Raw genomic sequence first — 15,452 nt, 5'->3', positions numbered from 1 at the left:
AAGCTGTCCTTACTGCACTGCATCTGATTTATTTCAGACCATTTTTGCAGTTGGTTGAGATCAATTTTACTTTTGGCCTGATCTCTAGTATTAAAGATTTTCGTCTTGCAGCCATCCATTTGTGGCTTGTTCATTTGATGATTTAGGAAAAGAAGTATGTTGGTTGTCGGATGGGGTTAATCCTTATTAATGCAGTTTCTTAAGTTTTTCAGCTGCTTGAGGAATCTTTGAGCTGCTTGGATTTTTGACAGAGGATTAGTGTCAATGAGAAATGTGAAATCAGGACATCACAAGCCTCCTCATTCCCTATACTATCAAATCATGTGGCTCCCCAGAGAAAGGAGGCAAAGGAGAGAACATACTTGGAGGTCTCCCTAGGGAGAAAGTTAGTTTAGATTTTTCTCTGTGCTTTTGTAAATGCCTGTATCAAAGGAGCTAATTATTCAGTGCTGGAGTACTTTGAGCTTTGGTTTGTATTTCAGCCATTTTATTAATAAAATTGTTAGATTTTGTGCTGTCTACCCATGGATGCTTTTGAGCACAAGCAAACAAAAGAGGATAGCAGTCATGCCAGAACAAATAAGTCATCTCTTTTGTGTATGAAAAACACCCCTCTTTTTGGAAGCTGTCCATGCCCTTTTGCAAATGTAACGTGCAGGTTATAGTCAACGTTCGGTTCTAGCACAGGTCGGGGTGTTTTGTTTGTTTTGTTTTGTTTTTTCCCCTTCAGCTTCTAGTTTTTCTTTGCTGATTCTTCCTAACTAAAAAAGCAACAGAAGGGCAGGACTGTTTAAAAAACTGGAAACAGTGGGACTCCTACTGGTGCGTGGAAATGTTTGAGGGTAAGCCCACAACAGAGCTTGGTGGCTGCCAATCTGCCTTTTCCTAGTGTCCTGATTTTTGGAAATAATGGCGCCATCTGCACCTCTCCTCTTTCAGGGACTTGGCGTTGTCTCTTTCCTCCCTCCTTTTTATAGCCAAAGACTATCAATTGCTTTATTTATTCTGCTGTCTCTCTGGTCTAGCTAATTCCCTTCTATGCATTTATGTCTTTATATTAATTGCCTTTAAAACAGCAGATAGGAGCAAGGAGCAGATTCTGCTCCAGTTTAAGCGTCTGAAATTGTCCAATAGATACTTTGATAGAGGAGGTTAGAGATACTTAGAGAAGTTAGCACTCTTGATGTCGAATGACTAAGTCAGCACACATCCAAGAGGAACATTTGTGAATGCATCTGGGTATCAAGGTGCAGAATGGAAATGGTCAGAAAACATGGCTAGGGGTCTTCTGTCCCAGCTAGACAGCTTCATTACTGTGAAGTCTTTTATACTAAAGCAAAATATAAACCTCTAAAAGTGTGTGTGTGTGTATGTGTTGGAGCAGAACTGTCTCAGCCCATACTATACAAATTGTTCTTATGCCTCTAGGGTTTGATTTTAGGTGATGATGGATTGTCACCTCATGTAGAACTTGCTGCATAGATTCAGACAGGCTAATTCAGCCTTCCAGGTAGAAATGTTTTGGGGTCACAGCTCTCCTTACTTGTCAAGGAGAAAATAACTGGAAATGTGATTATTTATTTATTTATTTATTTATTTTGTAGCATGAGCAAGAATCCCCTAGGCAGATATCTATATCACACTTTCTTGTATATATAGATTGCTGTTTAAGAATAGTTTCCTGGCAGTACACTTCCTTTTGCTGTATGCTGTGACAAACTGTATTAGAGATTTTTACTAATGTCTTTGTATAAGGAATGCAAACTTCAGAGCTGAGAGAAGTTTGGACTGTACCCTGTAATTATCATTTCTGGCATTTAGTTTGTTTAGATGTCATTGGCTGTTTTATTGGGGTATATCATTTAAACTAGTGATTTTATATGCTTGGCGTTTCCACCCAGAAGTGTGCAGGTCATAAATGTGTGCAAAAAACACTCAAATTTCTTATTTTTTCATGGCTATCGTGCTATGAAATTGCATTATGTCTGTTATGGAATTTGGTGTGGGGTAGAGGGAAAGTGCTTAAAATTCAAGTTAAAGCCTCTGATTTTTGAAAAATTGAAACTCTGACTTTAGGTGCTGTTTGTCCATAAAGCACAAGTTCCAAAGTTGTAGCAGTTGGTGCAGCTAACCTGCCTTTTAGATATCAGTGATAGATGATTCAGGTAAAATGCAGCTTCCCATGCGTAAGCTGTTCAGTAGATACAACAGTTAACATCCTTCAGAAACATTTTCTTTTTTCCTGTTTGACAAACTCCCACACATTCCTTGGAATGTATTTTAGGTGCTCTGCAGAGAGCGTTCCCATGGACTGTTTGAGGCATATCCTGATATTTCCTGAAGGGTCCTAGAATATGCCAGATGCAATTCAGAGCCGAGACAGAACAGCCATGCTCCTGGAGAGGTTTGGCAGACAGCATTTCCCTGTCACTGCTGGACATCGGTTCTTGCCTGCTCTGATTTATTGAGGTGGCAAAGTGCTTTTCATAGATCATGAGCTTATAACATTCACGGTCTCTAATATTTCCAAAATGGAATTGCCTTCAAGATTTATGGGAGCTAAATATCCCTTCGTTCTTCCTCTTTTTCCTCGTATGGATATAATATTTTCCCCAAAACTGTTCTTCCCTGCATCTTAAAGCAAAAATGCAAATTAAAAGTCAGTTTCCCTGGCTCTGCTTACAATAGTGTTAAATTTTACCAAATGATAGTAGGTGGCTTAAGGCCACTGTTCCTAACTAGAAAATTCTTCAATTTACTTGTGGCAAAGCCAATAATGAGACTGATAGTCGCTTCACCCTTCTCTTTGGGCACCACTTTGGTCCCCTGGCCTCCCCATGCAGACGAGATACCGAAGAGGCATCAGATCAGCCCTGCTCATGCTTTGGCTGCTTTTTGGGACTCCGCTTGGGGAGTGACTTCCCAGGAGCATCCGACCAACCTCCTGGCTTTACCAGGCACCTTCTAAGGGGGAACCTGCGTCAGGGAGAGCCATCCATACTGCATGCCAGGCTACACTATCTTTTTCTGGCATCTGACTTGTATATAGGCCAGTTAATATTATCTATAAATAAATACTGACTTTTGAGTGAGATCTGACCTTACAGCCTACATCTTCGTTTTCATGCGGTATTCTTGAATAGTCCAACTGAAGTGGATAGGTTCTTGATTTTATACCTCCTTTGTTACTTTCTACTACCTTTTAGCATTATTGTAGGGAATGCTGCTCTTGACTCTCAAGGGGAGACTAAAGCCTACTCATGTATGCACTTTCTGAAGGGCTAGAGTTGATCCTGAAGACTGTGCATCACAGCAGTAACCAGAGTGGTTCAGTGACCAACGCAATGGTGCTGGTGACGCTTGGCAGTGCTGCTCCCTTCACTGGGGCTGCTGCTGCTGGGGAAAATCAGGACCATTCTGTAGGACCTGACTTCTGCTATTAGCTCAAGTTACAGCTGTAAAGGAAGAGCTGTGAACATCTGTGCTGTGGCCATTCAGGTTATAAATGTTCTTGCATCGTATGAGAATCCTGCACAGATTATTCCTAGAGATGTTGGAAGGAGATGGAAATAACTCCTTGGAGACCACCAGTGTAACACAATGCTTAATATTTCTGTGCACCGAGGTGCTTGAAAAATCACCAATACAAATATTGAGCTAATTTGTCAGGTTATTGAAAGTTTAGGATATTTTTCAGAGAATTGTTTATACAGTTCATTTTCTTTTTTTTAAGTAGGCCTGGGGTTTTTGTTTTTACTTAGGATTTCCAGAAGTTCTAATATATCTATCACAACTTCCCTACCTTTTCCTTAAAGTTTTATAAACCCTTTCATATCCTCAGTTCTCCTGTGCGCTCTAGAAAAACATTCCTTTCCTTCTAGATCAGCCATGTAATCTGTACATCCTGCTTTTATGGTAATAGATTATCCTATTAAAGGTTGCAGGAGTGGATGTGAAGCAGTATGCATGGGTGAATTTGAGTCATTCTGTTCTCAATTTGTTAAATACTCTTGGTCTCTTTCCCCCTTCTCAGAGATTTCTGCAGCCTCTGATTTACTGGGCATCTGTGATTGCACTGTATTTTGAGCTGTTTGCAATTCAGAATTCGTTCCATCATTTCTTCACCATGCCACTATCTGACACTGTTTCTGTATATATGGCTGTGGCATAGTGCCAACAAATCTATCTTAAAGAGGGTTGTTCAAGYACAAGCAGTTATCTAATTGCAGCAGCATGGAGTTGCCTGCTGACTGTAAGACCAGCCTTGAAGAGAGGGTTAAACCTGTGCTTTACATCTAGCCTGCTACCACTACCTAATTTAGCGAGGTTAAATCTAGATCAGATCATGGATATGTTGCACTTGTGATAAGGCTGTAGAGTAGATGCACTCTGACTCTGAACATGCAGTAAATTCCTTTCTTCATTTCTACAGCATGGTTTGATTTTGATCAGGAACATCCCTGCTACCGTTTTGACACGATAAAGTAAAGAGATTTCTAATAGGTATTAGAATATTTGCTAGGAGTGATTTTGATGCACTTAAAAATTAGCCAGTATGAAAATTAATACTTCTGTAGTTTCTTTTGCAAGCAAAGTGCTAATTGTTTCCATTTATTTGAACACTATTTTAAGTGCTTCAAAAAGGACAAATTTTTAGTAGCTCTTGTTTCTGTTGAGGGCGTTTAATTAAGATGTATTTCCATAATAGCACAGTTAAGTAGGACTAGTTCTCTTTTTGCAAGTGATTTTGGATAGGTCACAAGTGTTTGGTTTGTCTATGATATCTCTTGACTCATTTGTATGTTAAGGAATGCAGAAGAAAACACAAATCTGTACTGCATTTCTATTCTTTGTAAACTAAGTACTACTTCCTAATCTCTTGTACTATTTCCTTTCCTGCCTGTGTTATGATAGCTGCTGTATGTGTGCATATGAGTGAGGTAGGAGCAGCCCTGAGTGCAGATAACTCCTGCATTTGTCCAGTGCATTCGCACCTGCACAACACAGTGCTAGTGCGCGTATACATAACCAACAGTGTAAGGCAACTCTGCACCTGTTCCTCACACGCTTTCACACACTGGCGTGAACAGCATATAAATTGACTTGTGCCTACAAAGCTTGAAGTAAAACTGTCTAGACTCTCGTTGCAATTTTCAACTTATTGTAGCTGAATTAAAAGCCAAACAATAGTTAGGAAGTTTGGCATGTCCTTTTATATTGTTGAGTGGAAGCGATTGCCGGATTGATGACTTGAGTGTCCTCATGGCACAGATCCTACCTGACACATTCATTCCACTGCAGGCGTTTTTCAGTAAAAGTAAAATCCTCCACGTTGTTCTGCTGCCAGTGGGAAAGTAGAATCAGCACTTAGGTATGGGGACCTTCAACGATTCTACAGAAATTTATTCCTCCTAGTTAAGGAGTTAATTTCTTTCTCATTTTGGTTTTCTCAGGTTCTCCAAGCCGGCACCAATGTTCTTGGATGATTCCTTCAGGAAATGGGCACGTATCAGGGACTTTGTACCTCCCTTTGGAATTAAAGGACAAGGTATGAGAAGACTATACAGCTATTGAAAAAGAAGGTGGTTCTGCAGATGTTTGCCCTGCCATCTTGTTTTTCTATTTTGAATGCTCAGTTGGTCCTTTAGGCTGTGCTTTCTTTCCTGTTCCAGAATAGCACTGTACAAGATGTTCTAAGAAACCAGGGTTTCCATAGATGGAGGGTGGAGCTCAGACTGGGCTTAGTGCATATGGTTTAGTCCGGGGGGAGAGTCAGTGCAACAATGCCAGTTCTGACCTACCACCATGTTCTGGAAGGAGCATTTTGACATCACTGACTGCTGTAGTTTGTAGCGTCCTGGCTGACAGCAGCAGCAATAGTCTGAACTGATTTAAAGTACCTTTTTGTCAATATTTCTTTGAAGAACAGGTGACAGTGCTCTTTCTAAAGTTTTGGAACACCTGGGTTGACCATTAGTGCAAATCCTCACTTTCGTCTTGTAGCATCTGGTCGTATAATTACTTTATAGTCATGCTACTAGTGGTCTTGTGTAACAAATAGGGAAAATCTATTCAGATGCTTTGGTGATGATCCGCTACGATGCCCTGTCCTCTAGCTGGAGCGTGGTGGCAGAGGCTGCATCTCAGCTACGCCATGGGAGGGCAGGAGTAGTGCTGGTGGTGGTGAGAGAGGGAGTCGGTAGCCCATCCCAGCAGATGGTATATTGCTGTGGGTGAGACAGGCTGCTCACTGTCCTGCATGTGCTGCCACCAGAGGCCTCTGGGTGAATAGTGGCGGGGCGGAAAGGGTATACTCACAGCGGTGACTAGCCACTGACTTTCAGAAGTCTCATTTATTTTCAAGATTACAGATGGCTGGCCTTCCTCTTGGAGTTAAAATAGCTGGTGGAGATGTGTCTGCAGCCCCGATAGGCTTGGGTCTGACAGTCTGTCTCTCTAGCCTTGGAAGCAGGTGTGGCAGTTGTCAGAACAATCTCTGAATAAAACAAAGACTTTACTGACAAATTTGTTCTGGCTTGCATTGATTCCCTTCTTTGCTTTGTATGTGTCCCTGCCTTGTCCTGTCAGTCTCTTGCAGCTCATTAAACACCTAATTACTGTCCTCTAAATCAACCAGCAGAGTTTGCAGCAGAAACCATAAAAAGTAACAATGGCAGCACAAATGGCAGTGTTATATTGGGCAGAGGAGGGCTCGTTGCCTTTCAACAGGCACACAAGGTGTACAAGGCTAGGGCAGGCTGCCTGCCTGACCAGGGTGGAGATAGGATTTGYAGATTACACATGATGTCAGCTAGACCTAATAAAAATCATTCCATTAAATGGAATCCAAATGGACAAATTCACCAAAAGGGGATGACGGAATGGCTCTGGCAGTCTCCTTCCTGGATTTGTTGCCAGCTTGTATCACCACTGCAATGTTATGTAAATCTGGTGTTTTATATTGGATTTCCTCAGTTAAAAAGAGAAATGAGAAATTGCCATTATTTAAATGGCTGAGAGCTGAAGCCATGGGATGGAAACAGTTGAAACAGTTGAATGGTTGGTGTGTGGTGTGTGTGTATTTTTTTTTTTTTTTTTATGGTCTCCTGGGACTATATTTTGTGCCAAGTTTCAGTCTGGAGCAATTTCTGTGTGTGGGAGGGTTGAATTATAAATCACTGTAACCCAGGATTTCTAATGGCTGTGCTGACAGGCTGTGAGTCCTAGCGATGCGAATGGCGCCCTTTCATGTTACACATCACTTGGAATTCTTGTATCAGTCTCCTCTAGCCGACCCGTGGGACACGTTCTGGCAGAGCTGAGTGATTTGATGATGGGATCAGCACCTCATTAGGGCTTTCAGTCAGGGCAATCTAACGATATCCAAACAACTGACCGAGGCAGGCAATGTGGAGATAAGTCACGTGCTTATGCAAGATGAAGGCTATCAGAGCTGGGATGTGCATGGGAAAAAAAGAGAGTAGTCAGGATGGTTGACAAAGTGTAGAGAGACGTGCTGTGTTGGAACAGATGGGGCAGGAGTTTTGCACTGTGCATTAGGAAGCCCTGTCACACTAACGGCTGTGATTTCCAACAGGATTCACACTGTGAAAGGTGTTTGGTATTTATAGACACCGGCTCTAACTGGCTTGGTGACTGGAAGATTTTGCTGAGGACTTTGAATATCACCTAACCTTTTGAAGTTATTGTGATCTAGTCCAAATGCAAAAGGACTTTTTTGTGAAATACAGTTACAGGATAAGCTCACTTAGTCACTCATTTAGTAATACTGCATATTCCAAGAAACTTCTAGAAACTTCTTCTAGGTAGCTTGAATGTACAGAAGTTAGGAAGTCAAGAGATTCTTAGTAGTTTGGAAAATAATCCTCAATTTCTGCTTTCTCTTATTAAAATTTTCCTCTTTTCTCCAGGCTTTTAGCTGAAAGGTTTTAAAATTCATACTCATAGCTGTTTTTCTTTGCTTTATATCTGAAAAAAGCTGAGAGAAGTCCTTTTTCATCCATCACTTGATGTTACTGTTCCAACAAGGAACAATTCCAGCCTTGCAGTCTATAGGAGAAAGGAACTTTTGAGGAGCGTGGTTTATGGAGCTGTACTAATTTGGAGTAAAACCTCTATATAAATTACATGTAGAAGAGTAGAAATGGCTCAGATTTTCAGGACTACTGCTCTTTAAAGGCAACCACATCAAAGAGAAGGCATTATGCTGATCATTTGGATACAGTTCATCAGAGATCTTTATTTTCTTCCCCCTGAAATCTGATTGTAAAGACAGTTCTTCCATCTCCAGATGCTAAATGCTAAAATGTATGCAGTATAACATAGAAAGCTCAATACTCAGCATTTCTTCATGAAAGAATGTTCCTTTTTTTCGTTCATTTCCTGATTTGGCCCCCATTTAGTTTATTAGTGTGGATGTAGCCAAAGTGAGGGGTATCCTTCAGGCACACAATGAAATTAGCCAACTTAAGAGCTGTCGAGAAGATCAAACTGTAACAAGTTGTTGAACTCTAAAAGCTTCAAATGTCAAGATGTCCTGTGGGAGGCATCTCAAACCGCTGAGCACCCTCCCGTGTCCCCAGCTATTGTTTCAGTGTTAACTTGGATGTTGGAGTGCCTCCCGCGTTTCACCATTTGCGAGAGTCTAACTTGCTCTTAGCTATGTTTCTTTCCCAGCACCAGCCAAGCTTGCTCTAGCAGCTTTTTCTGTGAAGAACAAGGAGACCGCAGCAATCTCAACCTGTTTAGCTAGTTATATGGTGGGGTTTTCTGTTTAAATTGAAATTTCTTCTTTTGTATTTACATCCCTTTCTAGCAACTGCTTCTGTCAGCGTAGCTTATGGAGGGATGAATAAGCACATGCTGTCCATATTCTTTCAGAGATTCTCCAGCATGCTTTCAATATTAAATTTGTCAATGAATAAGCAATAGAAACATTGTTTATAGTGTTGGTGAGATTATTAATCACAGAAGGCCTTCTCCCTAAATTTGTCTTTGTAGCTAAAGCAAAAAGAAAGAGTTGTGTGGAAATGAGCAGCAAACAAGACTGAGAAATACCTGACTGTTAATAGGATTTCTCACTAGATATGGCTTAAAGAATGTAAAAGGCTTTCATGAGGAAGAGTAGCTGGTATCTGGCATCCTCTCTGTGTAATGAGGATGGGAGAGTTGCTGCAGTGTTTTTGAACTTAAGCAAAAACATACGGCATAGCATACACTAAAAAACTCAACAAACAAGATCCTGTTGTAATATCTCCTCCATGCATTTAGTCAGTAATTGTGTCATTGCTTAGCAGTAATTATAGGTCTGGTCTTCTACCTTTGTTCCAGCTAGATCATTTTTAGGCAGAGAGGCTGCTTTTTTGGCTCTAAATCGGTTTGTCTTTGGAAGGGATATTTATTTCTTAGGGAGTGACTGTCTTGTCACTATCCCAGAATTTGTATCCCACCAGGGATCCAAAAGCAGTTTCTCCCCACTGTAATGAAGGATATTAAGAACATTTTTGAAGTGCTACAGTTTTATCAAATGTAGTATGTAGTACTGGCCAGGAGACTTAATATTTTCATCTGATACAAGAGGGACATCTGAAATTAGTGATACACTCTATGACAAAGAAATCAAGTCTTCCCAGAGCACCAACCCCAGTAGATGCATTCTGCAATGGTTAATTGTTCTCATACTTGGTTTTATTTGGTTGTTTTCCTTTGTGTGAGTGCTTCTGGGAAGAACTGTAGTTCACTGCTGCTTAGCTGTGGTTTCATTAGTCTCATGGGACAGAGGTCATTCACCTTCAGTGAAAATGTAGAATTTTCAGGCGTGCAAAAGTTGGCATATCAAAATGCTATCGGGAGAAAATCTCTTTTCTTTTCTTTCATGTTCTTTTCTTGCATAGTTTTCTGTCTTCCACACCAGCTTTCTTGGCATGAACAATATTTTATCTTTGAGAAAACATATTTGTTCGGACATCACAACTGAAATTTACAACTGACCTAAAGAAAAACTGTCAGAAAAGTAGGTTTTTCCCAACCTACTCTTCCAGCTCCTTAGAGAGGCTGTAGTACTACATGCAAACACCTTCCCTGTCTTTTGACTGAGTGGTCTTGATAATGAGGTTATCTCTTTTCTGCTTTAATTCTTCAACTTTGCCATTATTTTGCTGGCTGCTCTCTGTTGTATGGCTGATTTTCCTACTGTGAGCATTTTGTTCTTCATATGTTCTTCCTTAACAAATAAGCAAGAAGTACGCACATGTATACCTGTTGATTCTGTTCTGAATAGATGTATTAATACAAGATTGTTATTTCTTTTCCAGTTTGATTGAGGCAGATTTCTGAACTGAATTGCACTAGAATTTTACATTTGACCAAAATTGGTAATAGTTGCTGTTATCACATGGGAATATATCTATAAAATTGTTGCTGTTTCCCTGGGGACTCTAGCTGATTTTATAGCCTCAGGAAATTAAATGAGACTTGAGGGCGGGAAATGTTAAACTTTCAGAAGAGGTAGAGGATCAGCTTTTCTTACTGAATAAAGTCTCTCAAGAAGTTATTTTGTGAATTTTGAAGTTAAATCAACACTCACTCTATAACACTCTCTTGATAAAAGTGCAACCCTCTAGTGGAGTCCCTTAGTTCAATCAAAATGGATCCTTTGCTGTTGAATGTGCTTAAAGAATAGTCCCTATCCTGACTTACTGAGAAGGGAAAAATGCCCGAGGGAGATCTCAGACCCAGAGCTTCCAGTTAATTGGGTGACTCTGTATTAAAGTTCTTCCCAGAATTGTTGAAGTGCGATTGAGACATGGATATTAGCCCTGTCTTTTACCTCCCACAGGGAAGAACAGGTATTCTCTTGCTGTTTTGTTTTGACGTGCCACATCTTAATGTTTCTGTAAGACTTGGGAGAAATTGCTGTTATAATTGTTGGTGGGGTTTTTGGCCTTGAAGACATCTCCTGGCCGCTTGTGAAGGGCCATCAAAAATGCAGCAACGAAGGGAAGAACAGCCCTCTTTAACAACTGTATTTGTTTTCCCACTTGTCTTTGGATGACACATTGTGAATCTTTCAAGGTCCATTTTCATTTGGCGTGAGTTAGCCTGTTTCTACAGACTTTATTGCTTCCTGTGCATCTGACTGGAGTTCAGATCAAACTGGTTAATGCAAGATTACTGCAAAATGTTGCCTATTTTCTGGCATAATTGTTTTTTAAATTAATGTTCCAACTCTCCCAGCCCTGGGATTACGTCGGGAACTAAGCTTGTATTCTGAAAAAACAAAATCTTGGTTGTGAATAAAAGCTTGAAAAAATATCCCTGAAGGCTCTAAAACTGTGGTGTAAATCAAGAGATTTTATGTATTTTATTTATATATTGTTTTTAAAAAAAAGACTTTGAGGGCTTTCTGGCACTGAGTTTTCCCAAAACTGTTAGGGAGGGACATGCTTCTTCAGTCTTTTTTCTTGCATTTGTTTTTTGTTTTGGATCTATGAAACACTACATGCGTGTTGTCCTAATAGCATTAAAAATCATCAATGAAAGTATTTGTTTTTAAGTGCTGTTGCTAGTAAAGTATAACTAAAGTAAGCCACCAAAACCTGGCACAGCTAATGACCTTGGGAAACCATTCTCTTTTATTTACACACAAGAGCTGATTTGAGGACAGAATTCTGCAGCTTGTAGTTAATCGTCTTTGAGAGCCAGTTCACATGTTAGCAATGTGCTTCTAAGGCTCAGGAGTCTTTGTAGCTACTTTCTCCTGCATAGACCTCACGTGGAGGGGGAAAAAAGTTAGCTTATTAATAAAAAGAAGTGGTGCAGGAAATTTCAGAGACTTTATCTGTTTTACTCACTGGACTTGCAGCTTCACTAAAATACAAATAAAGCTGCCTGGCTACAGTTGGACATGGTTATTCTGAGAGAGTTGGACAGTTGGACAGTGTGCGCTGTGGGACTTGGATCTGTGACCTCGTGCTGGGCCCTGTGGTGGCAATTCTTGTGTAGAACATCACTCCTCATGCTCCCATGAGGTGCAAAACCTTAAGGAGCAAAATCTTGAAGAAGGCATTTTATACAGGGCTAAACTTTCTGATAATGTAAATAATGTATAAGCTGTTTTTTGCTTACATCTTGTTTAGAAATATTGCAGTTTGTTTCATCCTTAACTTTGATGGAGTTAGGTAGTAATAAACTTATTCTCCTCATGAAGCTGACATGCATGTGGCATTCTGTTATCTTCAGATCAGAAGAGGTTGGCATACTTTAGGGGTGTCTATCAACCTGACTCTAGTCAGTATATTCTCAAAAGCTGAAGCTTATGCTCAGTGCCCTGTGCCAGTGATGGCTAGAGATATGGAGGCTATAGAGATATGGAGATACAAAGATACAGAGTTGACCAACTGTAGAGATGGGCTGTGACCATGGCTCTCAGGGCAAACAGGAAGAATTGCAGAGATGCACCGTTCCCTGACCTTAATGCCTGGTATTCAAATACTTAGTGCTGGCAATAAGGATGTATAGACTTGTTGGGTTTTGAGGAATGGCTAGTATGGACAACTCTAAAAATTAGAGCCTCTTCTCTCTGCCATTTAAGAGTGCAGGAACAGCCCAATTTGCTTATTTTTAAGGCAGGCAGAAGGTAGATCTTATGAGATGCCTGCAGTAAGCCCTGTGGAGTGAAAAGGTCTCCATCTTTTTTTAATGATACAAGCAAGAAGCTTATGCATTAGAAACAACAGTGTTAAGTGTTGTTGACATTTACAGTGAAGGTCTCCGCTCTTCCACATAAATAACAGATAAAAATGCTAAAATTCAGACTTAGGCTGGTTCTAACTGTGTGGTCACTGCCTGCCTAATTTCTAACTATTTACTTTTAGTTTTTCCAAATGTCTGAAAATTTCAGGGTCAACTTGAAGTCAAGATGTACTTGAGTTCAGAGAAATCATGCAGTCCTGAATTGCATTTGAATCTTCCAATGTTATAAGGAAGAGCTGATAGAATATGTCATGATAACTCAGGGTTCTTAGATAAATGTAGTCAACTCCTACTCTAGATGGGAGGAAATGTGCAGAGGCATATTGCTCTGTGTAATAGTACAGTGTGCATAGTGGTTGATAGACAAATGGGTTAAATGATCTTCCTCTTTCCCCAATAATCTAAATTCTCTGTGACAAGAAAAACTATAAAAAATAGAAACGATGGCTATGAAAAACTGTCATAGGTTACCTGCCCTGGTAATGTATTCTTTATTTAATAATGGGGAGAAGTGGGGATGAAAATGCTGGGTTTTGATGTTCATTTCCTTAGTTTATCATTAAAGAATAGCAGCAGACATATGTGAAGAACATGTAGGCCAGAGGATTATTTGAAGATGAAAGCCCTTGCAGAGGGCTCCTTGTCTAGCAGTCCAGGGCCTTATTCTATTCCTAGCTATGTCACTTAATTCCATTGTGACCTTCAGTAAGTTTGGTTGGAGTATAATGACATTTACTGCTCTCAAAAGTGAGGAGAGCAGGTGGAGGACCTGAGGGAGTGAATTCAAGAATATGTATATTTATATATATTTATATATATTTATTTTTATGTATGCATGCAAATATATGTATCACATGATGGTCTTTGACCTGAAGGATTGTATGAAAGCCACATATTTTTACTGTTGGTATAAGTTCAGGTGCCTAATATTTTGACTAGAGTTAAACAGCACATACATGAGATAGATCCAGGGAGCACAGCTGCGCAAGATGTAGTGTTTCTATGCCTAACATACGGATGGTTTGAGGTAAGCAGAACCACTGCAATATGAGGTGCTCTTTCTGATGTAAGATACTGGAGCTAAAACAGATAATGGGCTAGCAGTGACAGGCTGCAGCACCTAGCCAACAGGTGATGACCCTGTTGGGAAAGGATTGAATGAGTTTTGATGAGATAGTTCACCATAAACTACTAAAGCATGGGAGACAGAAGGCAGCCCTTGGAAGATGTGGACCAGTTACTAGAGAAGAGCTCAGTCTGTGCAAAAAGGTGGCAGCACTCTGCTCATGCGGATAACCTCTGTGCCACAAGTACCCAACCAAGAAATCCTGTGCTTGAGCATTGCCACAAGGAGCTAATGATGGCTGGAGAGGTAGGGGTGCGTTTCTGGTGCTTCTGTGTATCTAGAGACCTTACTCTGTGTCTGCTTTATGTTCCAAAACCCCACTGTAGTGGGCTGATGTTGTCTTGCCTACTGATTTGGGATTTAAATAAAGAATCTCATTCTGTTTGGATGGAGAAGCTTTAGGCACAGTCCTGAAAAATGAGTGTCTTGCTGAGACAGCTTTGGGCTCGCTGACTGTGCCATCCAAGGAGCTGCAGAGATGCAGGTAATGAGTCACTGACTTGTTGGGAAATGACAAAAACAAAATGATTCTCATGCAGCTCGGTGCTGGGGAGTGGCAGGGGCCCCCATCAGCTAAGTGGGAGACCCCTCTTGACTTGCACTGCTCTTTAAGCTGTACCAGTGGGAAGCAAAGAATCAGGAATCATAAACAGGAGCAACTGGACAAAAGGGCTATTCCTGTGATTTGTTCTCCTTGTTCTTTGGTGTCATGCACTGGGCTTTGCCTCCCTGTGTTGAATGAAGGAACACACTCCTCTGGCTTCCTTGAGAGATGAATCACAGGCTGTTAGGCAGACCAGGGGTGAACTTGTATTATTTTAACTTTTATTTTTGTACAGAAGTTGGTTGACATGGTCTGTTCTGTAGGACATGCAAAATCACAGAAATAATAGCAATTGAGGTGTTTATGCCAACATCCTCTGTAGGATGTAGGTTCTCATTTGTGGGACTTTTCTCCAGGGGAAAAGTCCACACTGAGTTGTATTCCAGTCCCAAGACAGCAAACATCTGTAGCCCTAAGGATGTCTATTCTGCCCTTGCCATTTAACATTGCTGTTTGACTACAGACTGGAAGAAGGGGTTAACATTGGTAATTTCTGCCTCGACTCTCACGAGGCTGAATAGGAAGAACAGTACACAGGAAGAGGCATTGCTGTTGAGTTTACTCAGCCTTCAGGAAGTTTCCAGATTTGTGGCCACTGAATGGCTGTAGGATGATTAGTGCGAGATGAGTTTGATGTTTGAATTCAGCTTCCAGCGGGAAGTTTGTATTTCACAAAACAACCTGTGGGGTTGCTTGTTTGGCAGTTAAGAAGAGGCCAAAGATAGAATGGCTTTAAAGGCTGAATTCACCTTTTATCCCCACTGGTCAGGGGAGGGGAGTGGCAGGAAGAAGTGTGTTCACAAGTAGCTGAGTCTCTTCCAGGCTGGAAACAGTCCTCAGAGAATTAGAGACCTGTTTGACTAGGGCTGTGTCTCCTGAGCTGGCTGTGTGCCTGGGCCCTGGAAGTGATAGTGGTGAGTGCATGCACACCTGCTGCCTGTAACAGGA

General features: G+C 40.8%; 1 protein-coding gene across 19 annotated transcripts in view; it reads left to right on the top strand.

Annotated features, from left to right (window-relative positions):
- Window positions 1–15,452, top strand: part of ST3GAL3 (ST3 beta-galactoside alpha-2,3-sialyltransferase 3) — a 207,266-nt gene that overhangs the window by 124,973 nt on the left and 66,841 nt on the right. For all 19 annotated transcript variants that reach the window (XR_003256853.1, XM_026086806.1, XM_026086815.1 and 16 more), the window contains one exon: window positions 5,454–5,548. Coding sequence is in view for 18 of the 19 variants with exons in the window: in XM_026086806.1 (XP_025942591.1) it covers window positions 5,454–5,548 (95 nt within the window). In the remaining variant the exon portion in view is untranslated. The remainder of the gene's footprint in view (window positions 1–5,453; window positions 5,549–15,452) is intronic.

The sequence above is a fragment of the Apteryx rowi genome, unplaced genomic scaffold (assembly GCF_003343035.1).
Source record: "Apteryx rowi isolate R43461 unplaced genomic scaffold, aptRow1 scaffold_7, whole genome shotgun sequence".
Taxonomy (NCBI): domain Eukaryota; kingdom Metazoa; phylum Chordata; class Aves; order Apterygiformes; family Apterygidae; genus Apteryx; species Apteryx rowi.
The sequence above is the reverse complement of the archived record's forward strand: the minus strand, read 5'-3'. Positions and strand labels throughout refer to the sequence as shown.